This window comes from Oncorhynchus mykiss, chromosome 1 (genome assembly GCF_013265735.2).
Source record: "Oncorhynchus mykiss isolate Arlee chromosome 1, USDA_OmykA_1.1, whole genome shotgun sequence".
Lineage (NCBI taxonomy): Eukaryota > Metazoa > Chordata > Actinopteri > Salmoniformes > Salmonidae > Oncorhynchus > Oncorhynchus mykiss.
In genome coordinates this window covers 4,078,801-4,099,469 of record NC_048565.1, presented here as the reverse complement: position 1 = coordinate 4,099,469, position 20,669 = coordinate 4,078,801, and the positions used below count along the sequence as shown (strand labels likewise).

At 46.4% G+C, this 20,669-nt stretch overlaps 1 protein-coding gene across 3 annotated transcripts in view; it reads left to right on the top strand.

The window, feature by feature from the left end:
- Positions 1-20,669, top strand: part of LOC110524598 (solute carrier organic anion transporter family member 2A1) — an 81,074-nt gene that overhangs the window by 22,064 nt on the left and 38,341 nt on the right. For all 3 annotated transcript variants that reach the window (XM_036982329.1, XM_036982410.1, XM_036982495.1), the window contains exons 2-6: positions 4,579-4,716; positions 4,831-4,993; positions 8,914-9,126; positions 10,754-10,852; positions 17,481-17,620. In XM_036982329.1, coding sequence (XP_036838224.1) covers positions 4,579-4,716; positions 4,831-4,993; positions 8,914-9,126; positions 10,754-10,852; positions 17,481-17,620 — 753 coding nt within the window. The remainder of the gene's footprint in view (positions 1-4,578; positions 4,717-4,830; positions 4,994-8,913; positions 9,127-10,753; positions 10,853-17,480; positions 17,621-20,669) is intronic.

Sequence of the window (20,669 nt, the reverse complement as noted above, 5' to 3'; positions counted from 1 at the left end):
GGCAATCAACACTGATGCATGCATGAAAGCACCAGCTGTTCTGGACAACAGTGTAATCATGCTCTCCGTAGCCAATGTAAGCAAGACCTTTAAACAGGTCAACATTCACAAGGTCTGGGCCAGATGGTCTGGGCCAGGACGTACTCAGAGCATGCGCTGACCAACTGGCAAGTGTCTTCACTGACATTTTCAACCTCTCCCTGACCGAGTCTGTAATACCTACATGTTTCAAGCAGACCACCATAGTCCCTGTGCCCAAGTACCCGAAGGTAACCTGTGTAAATGAAGTGCTTTGAAAGGCTCAACACCATCATCCCGGAAACCCTAGACCCACCCTAATTTGCATACCGCCCCAACAGATCCACAGATGATGCAATCTCATTCGCATTCCACACTGACCTTTCACACCTAGACAAAAGGAACACCTATGTGAGGATGCTGTTCATTGACTACAGCTCAGTATTCAACACCATAGTGCCCACAAAGAACCCTGGGACTCCCTCTACAACAGATTGTTAAGGGTAGGCAACAACACATCTGCCACGCTGATCCTCAACACTGGGGCCCCTCAGGGGTGTGCTTAGTCCCCTCCTGTACTCCCTGTTCACCCATGACTGTTTGGCCAAGCACGACTCCAACAACATCATTAAGTTTGCTGACGACACAACAGTGGTAGGCCTGATCAGCGATGAGACAGCCTATAGGGAGGAAGTCAAAGACCTGGCCGTATGATGCTAGGACAACAACCTCTCCCTCAATGTGAGCAAGACAAAGGAGCTGATCTTGGACTACAGGAAAAGGCAGGCCGAACAGAACCCCATTTAACATCGACGGGGCTGTAGTAGAGCGGGTCGAGAGTTTCAAATTCCTTGGTGTCCACATCACCAACAAACTATTATCAAATCAAAATGTATGGGTCACATACACATATTTAGCAGATGTTATTGTGTGTGTAGCGAAATGTTTGTGTTCCTAGCTCCAACAGTGCAGTATCTAACAATTCACAACAATACACACAAATCTAAAAGTTAAAAAAAATGGAATTAAGAAATATATAAATATTTGGACTGGCATAGACTAAAATACAGTAGAATAGAATATAGTATATGCATATGAAATGAGTAAATCAGTAGGTAAACATTAAAGTGACTACTGATCCATTATTAAAGTGACCAATGATTCCATGTCTATAGGGCAGCAGCCTCTATGGTGCAGGGTTGAGTAACTTGGTGGTAGCTGGCTAGTGATGACCTTGAGATAAAAGCTGTTTTTCAGTCTCTGAGTCCCAGCTTTGATGCACCTGTACTGACCTCGCCTTCTGGATGATAGCAGGGTGAACAGGTGTTGGCCTGGGGGTTGATGTCCTTGACAATCTTTTTGGCCTTTCTGTGACAACGGGTGCTGTACGTGTCCTGGAGGGCAGTCAGTGTGCCACCGGTGATGCGTTGGGCAGACCGCACCACCCTCTGGAGAGCCCTGCGGTTGTGGGCGGTGCAGTTGCCGTACCAGGCAGTGATACAACCCGGCAGGATGCTCTCAATTGTGCTTCTGTAAAAGTTTGTGAGTGTCTTAAGGGCCAACCCAAATTTCTTCAGCCTCCTGAGGTTGAAGAGGCGCTGTGTTTGAGCCGTTGTGACTCCACTTTGTGTCTGTACTGACATGTTGCCTGTTGCATGATTGCCTTACGGAAGGGAATAACTACACTGTTTGTATTCAACCATATTCCCAGTCACCTTGCCATGGTTAAATGGTTTGCGCTTTTAGTTATGCACAAATGTTGCCATCTATCCACGGTTTCTGGTTTGGTTAGGTTTTAGTAATCACAGAGGGAACAACATCCCATATATACTTCCTGATGAACTCAGTCACCGTGTCTGTGTATATGTCAATAATAGTATAGTATTTTTTTTAGCCCTTTTTCTCCCCAAGTTTCGTGGTATCCAATTGATAATTAGTCTTGTCTCATCGCTGCAACTCCCGTTATTCTCAGAGACTACCCGGAATATCCCAGTCAGTGTCATCAAAACAATCTTGAAGCATGGAAGCATGGATTCCTGGTGCTTAGACCAGCAATGAATAGACCTTAGCACGGCTACTTCCGGTTTGAGTTTCTGCCTATAGGAAGGGAGGAGCAAAATTGAGTCGTGATCTGATTTGCTGAAGGGAGGGTGGGGGAGGGCCTTGTAGAAATCCTTCGAAATGGGGGTATCAGTGGTTGAGTGTTTTTCCAGAGCGAGGACTACAGTCAATGTGTTGATAGAACTTCCGTAGTTTTTCTCAAATTTGCTTTGTTAGAATCCCCAGCTACAATAAATGTTCGCCTCAGGATATATGGTTTCCAGTGTAGTTCCTTGAGGGCTGTCGTGGTATTGCCTTGAGGGGGAATATATATGGCTGTGACTATAACAGAAAACAATTATCTTGGGAGGTAATAGGTCTGGTGAACAAAATGCCTTGAGTTTCTGTATGTTATCACAATCACATCATGAGTAGTTAATCATGAAACATACACCACCACCCTTCTTCTTCCCGGAGAGTTCTTCATTCCTGTCTGTGCGATGTACTGAGAATCTAGCTGGCTGTATGAACGGGACCACAGTATATACCGAGAAAGTCATGATTCCATGAAACAGAGAATGTTACTGTCCTTGATGTCTCTCTGGAAGGAGATCCTCGCCCTGAGCTCGTCTACTTTATTATCCAGAGACTGAATATTAGCATGTAATATATTCGGAAGCGGTGGATGGTGTGCACGGCTCCTGAGTCGGACTCCAAATACCTCTTCTCCGCTTCGTTCCAAGCACACCAAGACAGTTGTGAAGAGGGCATGACAACACCTTTTCCTCCTCAGGAGACTGAAAAAGATTTGGCATGGGTCCCCAGATCCTCAAAAAGTTGTACAGCTGCACCATCGAGAGCATCCTGGCCGGTTGCATCACCGCCTGGTATGGCAACTGCTCATCATCCTACCGCACGGTGCCACACAGAGGGTAGTGCATATGGTCCAGTACGTCACTGGGGCCAAGCTTCCTACCATCCAGTACCTATAAACTAGGCTTTGTCAGAGGAAAGCCCTACAAATGGTCAAATACCAAGTGGTACCGGAGCACCAAGTCTAGGTCCAAAAGGCCCCTTAAGAACTTCTACCCCCAACCCATGACTGATGAACAATTAATCAAATGGCCACCTGGACTATTTACATTGCAACCCCTTTGTTTTTATACTACTGCTACTCACTGTTTATCAGTGCATAGTCACTTTACCCCTACCTACATGTACAGATTACAAAAAAAAGAAAAAATTCTCTCCTTTTTCTCCCCATTTCTCATGGTATCCAATTGGTAATTAGTCTTGTCTCATCGCTGCAACTCCCGAATGGACTCAGGAGAGGCGAAGGTCGAAAGCCGTGCGTCCTCCAAAACACAACCTAGCCAAGCCGCACTGCTTCTTGACACAATGCCCGCTTAACCCAGAAGCCAGCCGCAACCAATGTGTCAGAGGAAACACCGTACACGATGGCGACCGTGTCAACGTGCACGACTCCCGGCCCAGGAATCGCTTAGAGCACGATGGGACATTCCTGCCGGCCCAAACCCTCCCCTAACCCGAACGACTCTGGGCCAATTGTGCGGCGTCCCATGGGTCTCCCGGTCGCGGCCGGCTGCGACAGAGCCTAGACTCAAACTAGGATCTCTAGTGGCACAGCTAGCACTACGATGCAGTGCCTTGGACCACTTCACCACCCGGTAAATATTTTCTTAACTATTTCTTGAACTGCATTGTTGGTTAAAGGCTTGTAAGTAAGCATTTCACAGGTAAGGTCTACTACACTAGTTGTATTCCGCATTTCACAGGTAAGGTCTACTACACTAGTTGTATTCCGCATTTCACTGTGAGGTCTACTACACTAGTTGTATTCCGCATTTCACTGTGAGGTCTACTACACTAGTTGTATTCCGCATTTCACAGGTAAGGTCTACTACACTAGTTGTATTCCGCATTTCACAGTAAAACCTGTTGGTTTTCGGTGCATGGGACAAATTACATTTGATTTAGCCCCTTATTTTTGGCACTAAGCAGTATCCATATAAAATGTACTTCCATTCATTTTTTTTCAACTGGTACAGGGGACCTTCAGACGAGTCTTGTGAGGCCTTGTGGGCGTCCTAGAGCAAAACAACCAGCATAATACAAAATGTGTTATATTTTCGGGATGTCTCATGGTCTGACAAACAACCCCTCTATCTCTGTCACCTTACACCGCGGAAGTGAGACATAGGTGGATGCGTCAAAGGAAAAATACACATCTCCAACTTAATCTGACAGATTTACATTTCATGGCAGGGTAGCCTAGTGGTTAGAGCGTTGGACTAGTAACCAGAAGGTTGCACGTTCAAATCTCCGAGCTAACAAGGTGCAAATCTGTCGTTCTGCCCCTGAACAGGCAGTTAACCCACTGTTCCTAGGCCGTCATTGAAAATAAGAATTTGTTCTTAACTGACTTGCCTGGTTAAATTAAGGTTAAATAAATAAATTTAAAAAATAAATTGGTCTCTGTCTCTCTCTCTCCTCTTGTAGATGTTTGTGCTGTGTCATGGCCTGCTGCAGCTCACCCAGCTCCTGTACAGCTCCTACTTTAAGAGCACCATAACCACCATCGAGAGACGCTTTGGCCTCAGCAGCTTCTCCTCCGGTACCGTCTCCTCTCTGCACGAGGTAGGACGCAGATCTCACTACAGGGTCTCTCTGTCTCCATCTGGTCTCCTGGCGGGAAACACAGACCTGCTGTATCCTGATTACAGGGCTCTCTCTGTCTCCATCCTTCTCTAGGTGGGGAACACAGTTCTGATAGTGTTTGTGAGTTACCTGGGCAGCAGGGTCCATCGGCCTCGTCTGATTGGACTGGGTGGTCTGCTGATGTCCATCAGCGCACTGATCCTGGCCCTACCTCACTTCCTGTCCCAGCCCTATGAGTTTGACTCTGTCATACATGGTAAGATCTAGGGGTTCAATATATTTATATATATATATTTTATATCTACAGTACTCTGCAATACAAAGAACACACTTCTGAATAAAAATCCTTCTTGGGCAGAGTTTCCAGAAAACAGATGTGAACCTTCTTGTTGCTGAGAAGCAGTAAGAAATGCTTCTTAGTCTACGACTAGGCTTTCGTCTGTGTCCGGGAAACTGGCCGCATGAGTTTTAAAACCTAGTATATGGCAAGCATCATCCACAATCAGTCTCTCTAAAGCAGCAAGCATCATCCACAGTCGGTCTCTCTAAAGCAGCAAGCATCATCCGCAGTCGGTCTCTAAAGCAGCAAGCATCATCCACAATCAGTCTCTCTAAAGCAGCAAGCATCATCCACAATCAGTCTCTCTAAAGCAGCAAGCATCATCCACAATCAGTCTCTCTAAAGCAGCAAGCATCATCCACAGTCGGTCTCTCTAAAGCAGCAAGCATCATCCGCAGTCGGTCTCTCTAAAGCAGCAAGCATCATCCACAATCAGTCTCTCTAAAGCAGCAAGCATCATCCACAGTCGGTCTCTCTAAAGCAGCAAGCATCATCCACAATCAGTCTCTCTAAAGCAGCAAGCATCATCCGCAGTCGGTCTCTCTAAAGCAGCAAGCATCATCCACAATCAGTCTCTCTAAAGCAGCAAGCATCATCCGCAGTCGGTCTCTCTAAAGCAGCAAGCATCATCCACAATCAGTCTCTCTAAAGCAGCAAGCATCATCCACAATCAGTCTCTCTAAAGCAGCAAGCATCATCCGCAGTCAGTCTCTAAAGCAGCAAGCATCATCCACAGTCGGTCTTTCTAAAGCAGCAAGCATCATCCACAGTCGGTCTTTCTAAAGCAGCAAGCATCATCCACAGTCAGTCTTTCTCAAGCAGCAAGCATCATCCACAGTCGGTCTTTCTAAAGCAGCAAGTATCATCCGCAGTCGGTCTCTCTAAAGCAGCAAGCATCATCCGCAGTCAGTCTCTCTAAAGCAGCAGTCCCAGTATGTTGGACCTGGTTCAGCCTGTCATGGAGTAGAGTAGTATTGTGGTAGAGTGGTGGTGTAGTGTTGGAGTGATGTTTTGGAATGGAGTGGTATAGCGGAATGGTGTAGAAAAGCGGTGTAGTGGATTGGTGTGCTGAAGTGTTGTGGTGGAGTGGAGTGGAATGGTGTTTTGGAGTGGTGTATTGTAGTGGTGGAGTGGAGTGGAATGGTGTTTTGGAGTGGTGTATTGTAGTGGTACATAGGTAAGAGGTCTGTAGCTTACTGAAACACTAGAACCTCTACATAGGTAAGAGGGCTGTAGCTTACTGAAACACTAGTCTCTCTACATAGGTAAGAGGGCTGTAGCTTACTGAAACACTAGAACCTCTACATAGGTAAGAGGGCTGTAGCTTACTGAAACACTAGTCTCTCTACATAGTGTGGAGGGGTGTATTGGTGTGGTAGTGTGGAGGGGTGTATTGGTGTGGTAGTGTGGAGGGGTGTATTGATGTGGAGGGGTGTATTGGTGTGGTAGTGTGGAGAGGTGTATTGGTGTGGCGGATTGGTGTTGTGGATTAGTGGTGTGGATTGGTGAGGGGAGTGGATTGGTGTGGTGGATCGGTTTAGTGCTGTGGATTGGTTTGGTGGATTGATTAAATGGTGTGGATTGGTTTAATGGTGTGGTGGATTGGTGTAGTGGTGTGGATTGGTTTGGTGGATTGATTAAATGGTGTGGATTGGTTTAATGGTGTGGTGGATTGGTGTAGTGGTATTGGTGTGGTAGTGTGGAGTGGTGTATTGATGTGGAGGGGTGTATTGGTGTGGTAGTGTGGAGGGATGCATTGGTGTGGTAGTGTGGAGGGGTGTATTGGTGGGGTAGTGTGGAGGGGTGTATTGGTGGGGTAGTGTGGAGGGGTGTATTGATGTGGAGGGGTGTATTGGTGGGGTAGTGTGGAGGGGTGTATTGATGTGGAGGGGTGTATTGGTGGGGTAGTGTGGAGGGGTGTATTGGTGGGGTAGTGTGGAGGGGTGTATTGGTGGGGTAGTGTGGAGGGATGTATTGGTGTGATATTGTGGAGGGGTGTATTGGTGGGGTAGTGTGGAGGGGTGTATTGATGTGGAGGGGTGTATTGGTGTGGAGGGGTGTATTGGTGTGGTAGTGTGGAGGGGTGTATTGGTGTGATAGTGTGGAGGGGTGTATTGATGTGGAGGGGTGTATTGGTGGGGTAGTGTGGAGGGGTGTATTGATGTGGAGGGGTGTATTGGTGTGGTAGTGTGGAGGGATGCATTGGTGTGGCGGATTGGTGTTGTGGATTAGTTTAGTGGTGTGGATTGGTGAGGGGAGTGGATTGGTGTGGTGGTGTGGTGGATCGGTTTAGTGCTGTGGATTGGTTTGGTGGATTGATTAAATGGTGTGGATTGGTTTAATGGTGTGGTGGATTGGCGTAGTGGTGTGGATTGGTTTGGTGGATTGGTGTGGTGTAGTAGTGTGGTTTAGTGGATTGGTGTAGTGGATTGGTTTAGTATTGTAGTGGTGTGGTGGAGTGGATTGTTGTAGTGTAAATCAAATCAAATCAAATGTATTTATATAGCTCTTTCTAGGAAAAACTCCCTAGAAAGGCCAAAACCTAGGAAGAAACCTAGAGAGGAACCAGGCTATGAGGGGTGGCCAGTCCTCTTCTGGCTGTACCGGGGGGAGATTATAGCAGATGGCCAAGCTGTACATGGCCAAGCTGTTCAAATGTTCATAAATGACCAGCATGGTCAAATAATTGTGTAGTGGTGTGGATTGGTTTGGTGGATTGATGTAGTTGTTTAGGGGGTTGGTTTAGTAGTGTGGTGGAGTTGATTGGTTTAGTGGTGTGGTGTGGTGGATTGGTTTAGGGTGTGGTGTTGTGGATTGGTTTATTGGATTGGTTTAGTATTGTAGTGGTGTGGTGGTTTATAGGATTGGTGTAGTGGTGTGGTGGAGTGGATTGGTTTAGTAGTGTAGTGGTGGAGTGGATTGTTTTAGTAGTGGAGTGGATTGTTTTAGTGGTGGGGTGGATTGTTTTAGTGGTGGGGTGGATTGGTTTAGTGGTGGATTGGTTTAGTGGTGGACTGGTTTAGTTGTGTGGTGGAGTGGATTGGTTTAGTGGATTGGTTTAGTGGTGTGGTGGATTGGTTTAGTGGAGTGGTTTAGTGGTGTGGTGGATTGGTTTAGTGGTGTGGTGGGGTGGATTGGTTTAGTGGTGTGGTGGATTGGTTTAGTGGATTGGTTTAATGGTGTGGTGTGGTGTGGTGGATTGGTTTATTGGTGCGGTGGATTGGTTTAGTGGTGTGGTGTGGTGGATTGGTTTAGTGGTGTGGTGGATTGGTTTAGTGGTGTGGTGGAGTGGTTTATTGTTGTGGTTTAGTGGTGTGGTGGATTGGTTTAGTGGTGGTGTGGATTGGTTTAGTGGTGTGGTGGAGTGGATTTGTTTAGTGGTGTGAATTGTGAAAGCCAGCCTGTTCTGCAGGTGTTCTCTAGCTGAACCCATTCTACATAAATCAGCAGGAAAATGTTAATCTCTGAGCACTTCAAGAAAGCCAAGAAGATTAAGACTGTCTCTCAGGCAGTTGATTTAATTCAGAGCTCTGTTCATTCTCTTCCCTCCTCCTCTGTCTGCCCTGTAGACACACAAACACCCACAACATGCATGCATACACACACACACACACACACACACATACCGACCCACTACCCTGGCTGGATGCTACTTGTCATGGGGTACCACTGAAGGGTCACATTATCAAACTCCAGGAATAGCTGTGTATTGTTCACAGGTCTGTAATTAACTCTGTCTGTCTGTCTCTCTGTGTCTGTCTGTCTGTCTGTCTCTCTGTGTCTGTCTGTCTGTCTCTGTACTTGTGTTTGTGTCTGTGGATGTGTTTTTTCCCTAGATCGCCAAGACCTGTGTTCACTCCAAGGTACCTCCAACATGACAGAGACCTGTGGGAAGACAGAGATCAAGCGTATAGCAGACACCAACAACTTGTGGCTGCTCATGGCTATAGCTCAGCTGCTGTTCGGAGTGGGGTCTGTTCCCATACAACCCTTTGGTATCTCTTATGTGGATGACTTTGCCGGACGAGGCAACTCCCCCCTCTACATAGGTAAGAGGCCTATAGCTTACTGAAACACTAGAACCTCTACATAGGTAAGAGGCCTGTAGCTGAATGAAACTAGTCTCTCTACATAGGTAAGAGGCCTGCAGCTTACTGAAACACTAGTCTCTCTACATACAGGCGGTATCAGTAGTATTCACCCCCTTGCTTTACAAAGTGTTATTAAAATAGATTAGAGATTTGTTTTGTCATTGATCAGACTGGCCTAGTTAAAATAAATAAAACAAACTATACAAAATACATCAGATAAAATGTACAACATCTGTCCAGTCAAGTATTGAAATTCAAGCACAGATTCAACTACAAAAACCAGGGAGCTTTTCGAAAGCCTCATAAAAGAAGGGCATTGATTGGTAGATGGGTTTTGATAACAAATCAGACATTGAATATCTCTTTAAGCGTGGTCAAGTTAATAATTATGCTGTGGATGATGTATTAAACCACCCCAGACACAACAAAGATACAGTCAACCTTCTGAACTGAGCGGCAGGACAGGAAGGAAACTGCTCAGGGATTTCACCACGAGGCCATTGTTGATTTTTAAAACGGCTACAGAGTTTAATGGCTGTGATATCAGAAAAATGAGGATGGATCAACAACACTGTAGATACTCAATAATGACGTAATGACAGAGTGAAACAAAACAACTCAAGTTATACTGCAAGAAAACATGTCAAAGGAATCAACGTTTTGGCCTAAATGCAAAGCTGCTTCCTTTTTCAAGCATAGTGGTGGCTGCATCATGTTATGGGTATGCTTGACATTAGCAAAGACTGGGGAGTTTTTTTCAGGATAAAAAGACACGGAATGGAACTAAGCACAGGCAAAATCCTAGAGGAAAACCTGGTTCAGTCTGCTTTCCACCAGACACTGGGAGATGAATTCAACTTTCAGCAGGGCCCTTATCTACAGTGGAGTTGCTTACCAAGAAGACAGTGGAGTTCCTGAGTGACCAAGTTACAATCAAATCTGATTAAAATCTATTGCAAGACTTGAACATTGCTGTGTATCCGTGACCCCCAACATCTTGACAGAGCTTGAATCATTTTGAAAAGAGTGTGGGGGGGGGGGGGGGGGGGGGGGGGTAAATACTTATCTAATCTACATACATTCTGTTACATTTTTCATTCATTTTTAAGAAATGTAAAAATATATTTTTTTAAATTACTTTGAAAGATTTTGTGTGGATTGTTGACAAAAAAAATGACACTTAAATCCATTTGTAACAATAAACAATAAAATGTGAAGAATACTTATGATACCCACTGTAGGTAAGAGGCTTGTAGCCTATGGAAACACTAGCCTATACTATTTTTACCATATAGTATTTTTACTGAGTTGTCTACGACAATCTCCCGAGTCTAACTAAAACACCTTAGCTGAACACAAGCGGGTTGTAATCGCTTCTCTCATAGATTATGAAAAGTAAAGTTTGCCGGAGTTATTTAGCAAAAAACAAGAGGAGAGATTGTATTCATTTAGTTAATAACAGACACTCGGACACGATCCAGCTGGTCTCTTCTTTGAGGTTTTTAGTACTGCAGCTACGGCTCAACACAGACTGTAGTATTACAGTAGGACGTGGTGTTAAAGACTGTCTCTTTTCTCTTCCCAGCCATCCTGTTTGCTGTGTCTGTGTTTGGACCTGCCTTTGGCTTCCTGCTGGGCTCCGTCATGCTGAGGATCTATGTGGACGTGGACAGAACCGGCTCAGGTAGATACTGCGTTTGGGTTGTTACGTGGTGGATAGAACCGGCTCAGGTAGATACTGCGTTTGGGTTGTTACGTGGTGGACAGAACCGGCTCAGGTAGATACTGCGTTTGGGTTGTTACGTGGTGGACAGAACCAGCTCAGGTAGATACTGCGTTTGGGTTGTTACGTGGTGGACAGAACCGGCTCAGGTAGATACTGCGTTTGGGTTGTTACGTGGTGGACAGAACCGGCTCAGGTAGATACTGCGTTTGGGTTGTTACGTGGTGGACAGAACCGGCTCAGGTAGATACTGCGTTTGGGTTGTTACGTTGTGCACAGAACCGGCTCAGGTAGATACTGCGTTTGGGTTGTTACGTGGTGGACAGAACCGGCTCAGGTTGATACTGGGTTTTGGTTGTTAGATTGGTGGCAGAGGTTGGCTAGCTGGTTGGAGTGTAGGATTGCATTGCTTGGTAAGCAACTCCAGTGTATATTTGGCCTTGTGTTTTAGGTTATTGTCCTGCTGAAAGGTGTATTTATCTCCATGTCTGGGTAGGAAGCAGACTGAACCAGGTTTTCCTCTAGGATTTTCCCCGTTCCATTTATTTTTATCCTATTAAAAAAAACTCCCTAGTCCTTGCCGATGACAAGCATACCCATAACATGAAGACGTCACCACCTGCTTGAAAATATGAAGAGTGGTACTCAGTGATGTGTTGGATTAATATAAAGTTTTGTATTCAGGACAAAAAGTTAATTTCTTTAACACATTTTTTGCAGTATTACTTTAGTGCAAACAGGATGCATGTTTAGGAATATGTTTTATTCTGTATTAGCATCCTTATTTTATCTTTATTTAACTAGGCAAGTCAGACAAAATCTTATTTTCAATGACGGCCTAGGAACAGCGGGTTAACTGCCTGTTCAGGGGTAGAACGACAGATTTGTACCTCGTCAGCTCGGAGATTTGAACTTGCAACCTTCCGGTTACTGGCCCAACGCTCTAACCACTAGGCTACCCTGATTTTAGTATTGTGGAGTAACTACAATGTTCTTCTCTCAACTCTTCTCCAAGTTCATCTGGAGTTGAGTGCGTTGTTTTTAAGTATTGTGGAGTAACTACAATGTTGTTCTCTCAACTCTTCTCCAGGTTCATCTGTAGTTGAGGGTTTTTAAGCTTTGAGATTCACTTTCTTTTAGGTGGTTGTAGAACTTAACGGCTCTTTTCTGGATTTTGATCATTTGAGGGAATCCTCCTAATTCTGCTCTGCATGCATTATTTGAAGTTTTAAGTTGTACGCATGGGGATATCTTTGCAGAATTCTGCATGAAGTCTCAATTTGGTGTTTGTCCCGTTTTTTGTGAATTCTAGGTTATTGAAGTATTCTTAGCCAGATCCTACTTGGGGTGTTTTATGTTTCTTTGATGGCATAGAAGGCCCTTCTTGCCTTGTCTCTTAGATTGTTTATAGCCTTGTGGAAGTTACCTGTGGTGCTGATGTTTATGCCAAGTTGGGTGTAATTTGTGTGCTCTAGGGCAACAAGGTCTTGGTGGAATTTTTATATGTGGTCCTGGCAACTGGACCTTTCTTGGAACACTTTGTGTTATAACTGTCAGGGCCCAGGTCTGACAGAATCTGTGCAGAATATCTAGGTGCTGCTGTAGGACCTCCTTAGTTGGGGACAGGAACAACAGATCATCAGCGAACTGTAGACATTTGACTTTAGAGTGTAGTAGGCTGAGGCCGGATGCTTCAGACCGTTCTAGAGCTTTCTCTCTCGTAGACTTTATTGACACGGCAAGTTAAATTACTTCCATTGTCAACGTATACATTTAACAACAATGGTGGGACCAACAGCAATCATAATAATGATAATGATAATAATAATAATAGTGGTGGAACTGTGATTACCATTAACAGCAACAACAATATTCATGAGAATAATACATCAAATAAATAGTAGTTGGGTAGTCTCAACATGACTGAGAAGTCACATAACTTTCCCCGGTAAGAAAACCAAAACTGAGGCTCAAACAGGTGGGGAAACTAACAAAGAGTCAGTGACAACAACCAAAACAGGTGGGGGTTTTAAAAAAACAAACACTCATGGGGTTGTCACTAAACGTTGACTAGCAACAACAACTAGAACCTGAAAGAAACACTGAATTTACCCACTAAGAGGCAAACAAAGGAAAAACCCCACACCAAACTTAAAGACAGGCAAGCAAAGGAAAACAGGGAAGATCAGATAAAGGATCGTTTGTCTCGAAATCAAATAGGAAGTGCCAACTAAAATAATTAACCCTCCACATCTCTCAAGATAACTGGAGCACTGGGCCAGCCACTCTTAAATATCCCCTGGGTCAGCCACTCTTAAATATCCCCCTGGGTCAGCCACTCTTAAATATCCCCCTGGGTCAGCCACTCTTAAATATCCCCCTGGGCCAGCCACTCTTAAATATCCCCCTGGGCCAGCCACTCTTAAATATCCCCCTGGGCCAGCACAGGTAAAACACCTTCCCACTATAATGAGATGACAAACCAGCACAGATGTAACACATACTGACTAACGAGGTGACACCAGAGTGAGCACAGCCTGTCCTCTCAGGGCAACCAGGTTTGTCTATGACGACAAGTCTCTATGGCCAGACTGTGCTCACTGACTCTGTACCTAGTCAGTGTTTTCCATCAGTCACAGGGATCAGATAGTCTGCCACCGTGTACTGTATCAGTCACAGGGGTCAGATAGTCTGCCGCAGTGTACTGTATCAGTCACAGGGGTCAGATAGTCTGCCGCAGTGTACTGTATCAGTCACAGGGGTCAGATAGTCTGCCACCGTGTACTGTATCAGTCACAGGGGTCAGATAGTCTGCCGCAGTGTACTGTATCAGTAAACTCCAATGCTATTTGTCTCTAAACAGACAGTACACTGTGGCAGACTATCTGACCCCTGTGACTGATACAGTACACTGCGGCAGACTATCTGACCCCTGTGACTGATACAGTACACTGCGGCAGACTATCTGACCCCTGTGACTGATACAGTACACTGTGGCAGACTATCTGACCCCTGTGACTGATACAGTACACTGCGGCAGACTATCTGACCCCTGTGACTGATACAGTACACGATCTACTGTCCTGAGGCTCTGAGGCAGGGTTGCCCAACCCTCTTCCTGGAGATCTACTGTCCTGAGGCTCTGAGGCAGGGTTGACCAACCCTCTTCCTGGAGATCTACTGTCCTGAGGCTCTAAGGCAGGGTTGACCAACCCTCTTCCTGGAGATCTACTGTCCTGAGGCTCTAAGGCAGGGTTGACCAACCCTCTTCCTGGAGATCTACTGTCCTGAGGCTCTAAGGCAGGGTTGACCAACCCTCTTCCTGGAGATCTACTGTCCTGAGGCTCTGAGGCAGGGTTGCCCAACCCTCTTCCTGGAGATCTACTGTCCTGAGGCTCTAAGGCAGGGTTGCCCAACCCTCTTCCTGGAGATCTACTGTCCTGAGGCTCTAAGGCAGGGTTGACCAACCCTCTTCCTGGAGATCTACTGTCCTGAGGCTCTAAGGCAGTGTTGACCAACCCTCTTCCTGGAGATCTACTGTCCTGAGGCTCTAAGGCAGGGTTGACCAACCCTCTTCCTGGAGATCTACTGTCCTGAGGCTCTAAGGCAGGGTTGACCAACCCTCTTCCTGGAGATCTACTGTCCTGAGGCTCTGAGGCAGGGTTGCCCAACCCTCTTCCTGGAGATCTACTGTCCTGAGGCTCTGAGGCAGGGTTGCCCAACCCTCTTCCTGGAGATCTACTGTCCTGAGGCTCTAAGGCAGGGTTGCCCAACCCTCTTCCTGGAGATCTACTGTCCTGAGGCTCTAAGGCAGGGTTGACCAACCCTCTTCCTGGAGATCTACTGTCCTGAGGCTCTAAGGCAGGGTTGACCAACCCTCTTCCTGGAGATCTACTGTCCTGAGGCTCTAAGGCAGGGTTGACCAACCCTCTTCCTGGAGATCTACTGTCCTGAGGCTCTGAGGCAGGGTTGCCCAACCCTCTTCCTGGAGATCTACTGTCCTGAGGCTCTGAGGCAGGGTTGCCCAACCCTCTTCCTGGAGATCTACTGTCCTGAGGCTCTGAGGCAGGGTTGCCCAACCCTCTTCCTGGAGATCTACTGTCCTGAGGCTCTGAGGCAGGGTTGCCCAACCCTCTTCCTGGAGATCTACTGTCCTGAGGCTCTGAGGCAGGGTTGCCCAACCCTCTTCCTGGAGATCTACTGTCCTGAGGCTCTGAGGCAGGGTTGCCCAACCCTCTTCCTGGAGATCTACTGTCCTGAGGCTCTGAGGCAGGGTTGCCCAACCCTCTTCCTGGAGATCTACTGTCCTGAGGCTCTGAGGCAGGGTTGCCCAACCCTCTTCCTGGAGATCTACTGTCCTGAGGCTCTGAGGCAGGGTTGCCCAACCCTCTTCCTGGAGATCTACTGTCCTGAGGCTCTGAGGCAGGGTTGCCCAACCCTCTTCCTGGAGATCTACTGTCCTGAGGCTCTGAGGCAGGGTTGCCCAACCCTCTTCCTGGAGATCTACTGTCCTGAGGCTCTGAGGCAGGGTTGCCCAACCCTCTTCCTGGAGATCTACTGTCCTGAGGCTCTGAGGCAGGGTTGCCCAACCCTCTTCCTGGAGATCTACTGTCCTGAGGCTCTGAGGCAGGGTTGCCCAACCCTCTTCCTGGAGATCTACTGTCCTGAGGCTCTAAGGCAGGGTTGCCCAACCCTCTTCCTGGAGATCTACTGTCCTGAGGCTCTGAGGCAGGGTTGCCCAACCCTCTTCCTGGAGATCTACTGTCCTGAGGCTCTAAGGCAGGGTTGCCCAACCCTCTTCCTGGAGATCTACTGTCCTGAGGCTCTGAGGCAGGGTTGCCCAACCCTCTTCCTGGAGATCTACTGTCCTGAGGCTCTGAGGCAGGGTTGCCCAACCCTCTTCCTGGAGATCTACTGTCCTGAGGCTCTGAGGCAGGGTTGCCCAACCCTCTTCCTGGAGATCTACTGTCCTGAGGCTCTGAGGCAGGGTTGCCCAACCCTCTTCCTGGAGAGTCCTGTAGGTTATCAGTTCAATTATCTTCCTGGAGATCTACCGTCCTGTGGGTTTTCAGTCCAAACCTTTTCCTGGAGATCTACTGTCCTGATAACCTACAGGACGGTAGATCTCCAGGAAGAGGGTTGGACTGATAACCTACAGGACGGTAGATCTCCAGGAAGAGGGTTGGACTGAAAACCTACAGGACAGTAGATCTCCAGGAAGATGGTTGGGCTGAAAACCCACAGGACAGTAGATCTCCAGGAAGAGGGTTGGACTGAAAACCTACAGGACGGTAGATCTCCAGGAAGAGGGTTGGACTGATAACCTACAGGATGGTAGATCTCCAGGAAGAGGGTTGGACTGATAACCTACAGGATGGTAGATCTCCAGGAAGAGGGTTGGGCAGCCCTGCTCTGTGTGATTGGTTTGGGTTAGTGAACTGAGCCTCAAAACCAGCTGGTTGACTGCTGTCCTGAGGTTCTATGGGGCTGGTTTGGGTTAGTGAACTGAGCCTCAGATCCAGCTGGTTGACTGCTGTCCTTGAGGCTCTATGGGGCTGGTTTGGGTTAGTGAACTGAGCCTCAGAACCAGCTGGCTAAGGGGATTCTTCTCTGGTTTCATCTCTTGACATTGTAGAGCTGTGTGATGGAATGTTTTGGGGTCACTTGTTTTTAGATGGTTGTAAAATGTGATGTCTCTTTTTATATATTTGAATGAGGAGGGGGTATTAACCCAATTCTGCTCTATATGTGTTATTTTGAGTTTTTCTTGCAAAATTCTGCATGCAGTATTTCGATTGGATGTTTGTCCCATTCATGAATCATCATCAGTAAAGAGTGAACACCATACTTTGCTGCCAAATAGAGTATTTAAAAAATAAATAATTGTTGGCAGATCCTAATTGGATTGTATTATTTGAATATTCCTTTGAATGGCATAGAATGCTCTTCTTTTGCTTCGTCTCCCAGCTCGTTCACAGCCATGTGAAAGCTACACCTGTGTTGCTGACATTCACTCCTAGATACGTGTCGTTTTTGGTCAGTTTTTTTTTAATAGAACTGTTTGTATTTGTGATCTTGATTTCAGGACTTCTTGGAATAACCTAAAAAAAAACATAATATAACGATATCTGTCAGAGCCCAGGTTAAATAGTTTTGGATTTACCAGCCCTCTCTCTCTCGCTCATTTGACTTCAGAGTGTATTAGGGTGAGGCCCGGGTGCTTCAGACTGTTCTAGAGCCCTCTCTTTCTCCGTCTCTGCCGGCCTAGCTTGCTTAATCTCTGCCTGTCTTTCTGTCTCTCTCTCTCTAACCTTCCTCTCTCCCTCCAGTCGCCAATGCTGAGCTGGCCCCTACAGACCCTCGCTGGGTGGGTGCGTGGTGGATGGGCCTCCTCGTCTCCTCTGCCAGCCTAGCCCTGACCTCCATCCCATATTTATTCTTTCCTCTCTCCCGCTAGTCACCAACGCTGAGCTGGCCCCTACAGACCCTCGCTGGGTGGGTGCGTGGTGGATGGATGGGCCTCCTCGTCTCCTCTGCCAGCCTAGCCCTGACCTCCATCCCATATTTATTCTTTCCTCTCTCCCGCTAGTCACCAACGCTGAGCTGGCCCCTACAGACCCTCGCTGGGTGGGTGCGTGGTGGATGGGCCTCCTCGTCTCCTCTGCCAGCCTAGCCCTGACCTCCACCCCATACTTCCTCTTTCCTCGCAGCATGCCACTGGAAGGCAATGTAGGTAACACTCTCTCACTAAAGTTCGCATCCCAAAATGGCACCCTATTCCCTACACAGGGCCCCAAATGGCTCTGATCAAAAGTAGTGCACAATGTAGGGAAAAGGGGTGTCGTTTGGGTTGCAGACATAGATGCTTTTATACACTGCTTATGGGTGTGTTATGAATGGGCCTTGGCTGTTTTAGGAAGTCTTTATGTAGGTAACCACCAAATAAGGTATTACTGAAATTCCCTTGTAAACAACATTTCCCAAAACATCGAGGACAAAGCAGTGCTTCATTCTTCTTCTGAGAATAATACATATCTTCCTCAGGGGAAGAATTAAGGTTGTAAGACCGGGGCCCAGACATTAATATATATTATGTATTGTGGTATTTCATTATTTTGAATGACGTGAATAGCTAGAGCTTGAAAATTGATATGGTCTGGGAAAATAAGTCTATTTTAATTCAGGTTACACTGACCTCTTCTGGCTTGAAGCCAGCAGTGCAACTGATCATTTTAGCTGCCATGTACTGTTGATTGAAATGAACTAAGCTAGAATGTTATTGTGAGGGTGATAAAGACAATATGACACCGATGTCAATGAAAATTTCGCAGATGACTTGGAGGTACACAGCACACTTCCTCGCCTTTTCGTCACGAGCCGTTCGTCCGTTACTGAGAACCACATACCGGATTTTGAACAGGGTTGTTAGCATTGGCATTAACATTAGCATTGGCATTAAAAAAGAAAAATGTATTGCCCCAATTTAGCCCAATATCTAGGCATCAGATAAGAACTACAGCATCCATAAGGTGACCATTAGCCTTGCCACCTACAGTTTTGTAGGGACAATAGTTTTGATTAAATGTATCATTTATCTCTCTCACATACTCAATTCTGTCCATTTATGAATCAACGATGTGCTACTTTTTTTTTTGTAGCATTTCTGACAATGCTAACACATCTTCCGCCAAAATCTCATAGTTCTCAAACAGGGTCAAGGCACTTAGGTTGCCTAGCAACGGCGCTAGTAGCTAGCTAACACCAGTCGGATAAGAGGCAAGCTACACGCAAACGAAACCAGCTATATTTTGCTATGGAAGGTTTTTCACATGGCTGAAGTCATCTGTGTAAACTATTGGCCTTGACACTTGCGTGTAATCAGAGAACAAACCTAAACAAACCTAAAGACAAAAGACAAGCTAGATAATGGTCCCTTTGGTGCTATTGCCAGTTACCTAGCCAACTAACGTTATCCAGAGTCCTAGTTAGTTAGCTACCTATCCCTGCTGCTGTGTACCAGAGTCCTAGTTAGTTAGTTACCTATCCCTGCTGCCTGTGTACCAGAGTCCTAGTTAGTTAGTTACCTATCCCTGCTGCTGTGTACCAGAGTCCTAGTTAGTTAGTTACCTATCCCTGCTGCTGTGTACCAGAGTACTTGTTAGTTAGCTACCTATCCCTGCTGCCGTGTACCAGAGTCCTAGTTAGTTAGTTACCTATCCCTGCTGCTGTGTACCAGAGTCCTAGTTAGTTAGTTACCTATCCCTGCTGCTGTGTACCAGAGTACTTGTTAGTTAGCTACCTATCCCGGTTGTTGTGTACCAGAGTCCTAGTTAGTTAGTTACCTATCCCGGTTGTTGTGTACCAGAGTCCTAGTTAGTTAGTTACCTATCCCTGCTGCTGTGTACCAGAGTCCTAGTTAGTTAGCTACCTATCCCTGCTGCTGTGTACCAGAGTCCTAGTTAGTTAGTTATCTATCCCTGCTGCTGTGTACCAGAGTCCTAGTTAGTTAGTTACCTATCCCGGTTGTTGTGTACCAGAGTCCTAGTTAGTTAGTTACCTATCCCTGCTGCTGTGTACCAGAGTCCTAGTTAGTTAGTTACCTATCCCGGTTGCTGTGTACCAGAGTCCTAGTTAGTTAGTTACCTATCCCTACTGCCTGTGTACCAGAGTCCTAGTTAGTTAGTTACCTATCCCTGCTGCTGTGTACCAGAGTCCTAGTTAGTTAGTTACCTATCCCGGTTGTTGTGTACCAGAGTCCTAGTTAGTTAGTTACCTATCCCTGCTGCTGTGTACCAGAGTCCTAGTTAGTTAGTTACCTATCCCGGTTGTTGTGTACCAGAGTCCTAGTTAGTTAGCTACCTATCCCGGTTGCTGTGTACCAGAGTCCTAGTTAGTTAGTTACCTATCCCTGCTGCCTGTGTACCAGAGTCCTAGTTAGTTAGTTACCTATCCCTACTGCCTGTGTACCAGAGTCCTAGTTAGTTAGTTACCTATCCCTGCTGCTGTGTACCAGAGTCCTAGTTAGTTAGCTACCTATCCCTGCTGCTGTGTACCAGAGTCCTAGTTAGTTAGTTACCTATCCCTGCTGCTGTGTACCAGAGTCCTAGTTAGTTAGTTACCTATCCCTGCTGCCTGTGTACCAGAGTCCTAGTTAGTTAGTTACCTATCCCTGCTGCTGTGTACCAGAGTCCTAGTTAGTTAGCTACCTATCCCGGTTGTTGTGTACCAGAGTCCTAGTTAGTTACCTATCCTGGCTGCTGTGTACCAGAGTCCTAGTTAGTTAGCTACCTATCCCGGTTGTTGTGTACCAGAGTCCTAGTTAGTTAGTTACCTATCCCTACTGCCTGTGTACCAGAGTCCTAGTTAGTTAGCTACCTATCCCTGCTGCCGTGTACCAGAGTCCTAGTTAGTTAGTTACCTATCCCTACTGCCTGCGTACCAGAGTCCTAGTTAGTTAGTTACCTATCCCTACTGCTGTGTACCAGAGTCCTAGTTAGTTAGTTACCTATCCCTACTGCCTGTGTACCAGAGTCCTAGTTAGTTAGTTACCTATCCCTGCTGCTGTGTACCAGAGTCCTAGTTAGTTAGTTACCTATCCCGGTTGTTGTGTACCAGAGTCCTAGTTAGTTAGTTACCTATCCCGGTTGTTGTGTACCAGAGTCCTAGTTAGTTAGCTACCTATCCCTGCTGCTGTGTACCAGAGTCCTAGTTAGTTAGTTACCTATCCCTGCTGCTGTGTACCAGAGTACTTGTTAGTTAGCTACCTATCCCGGTTGTT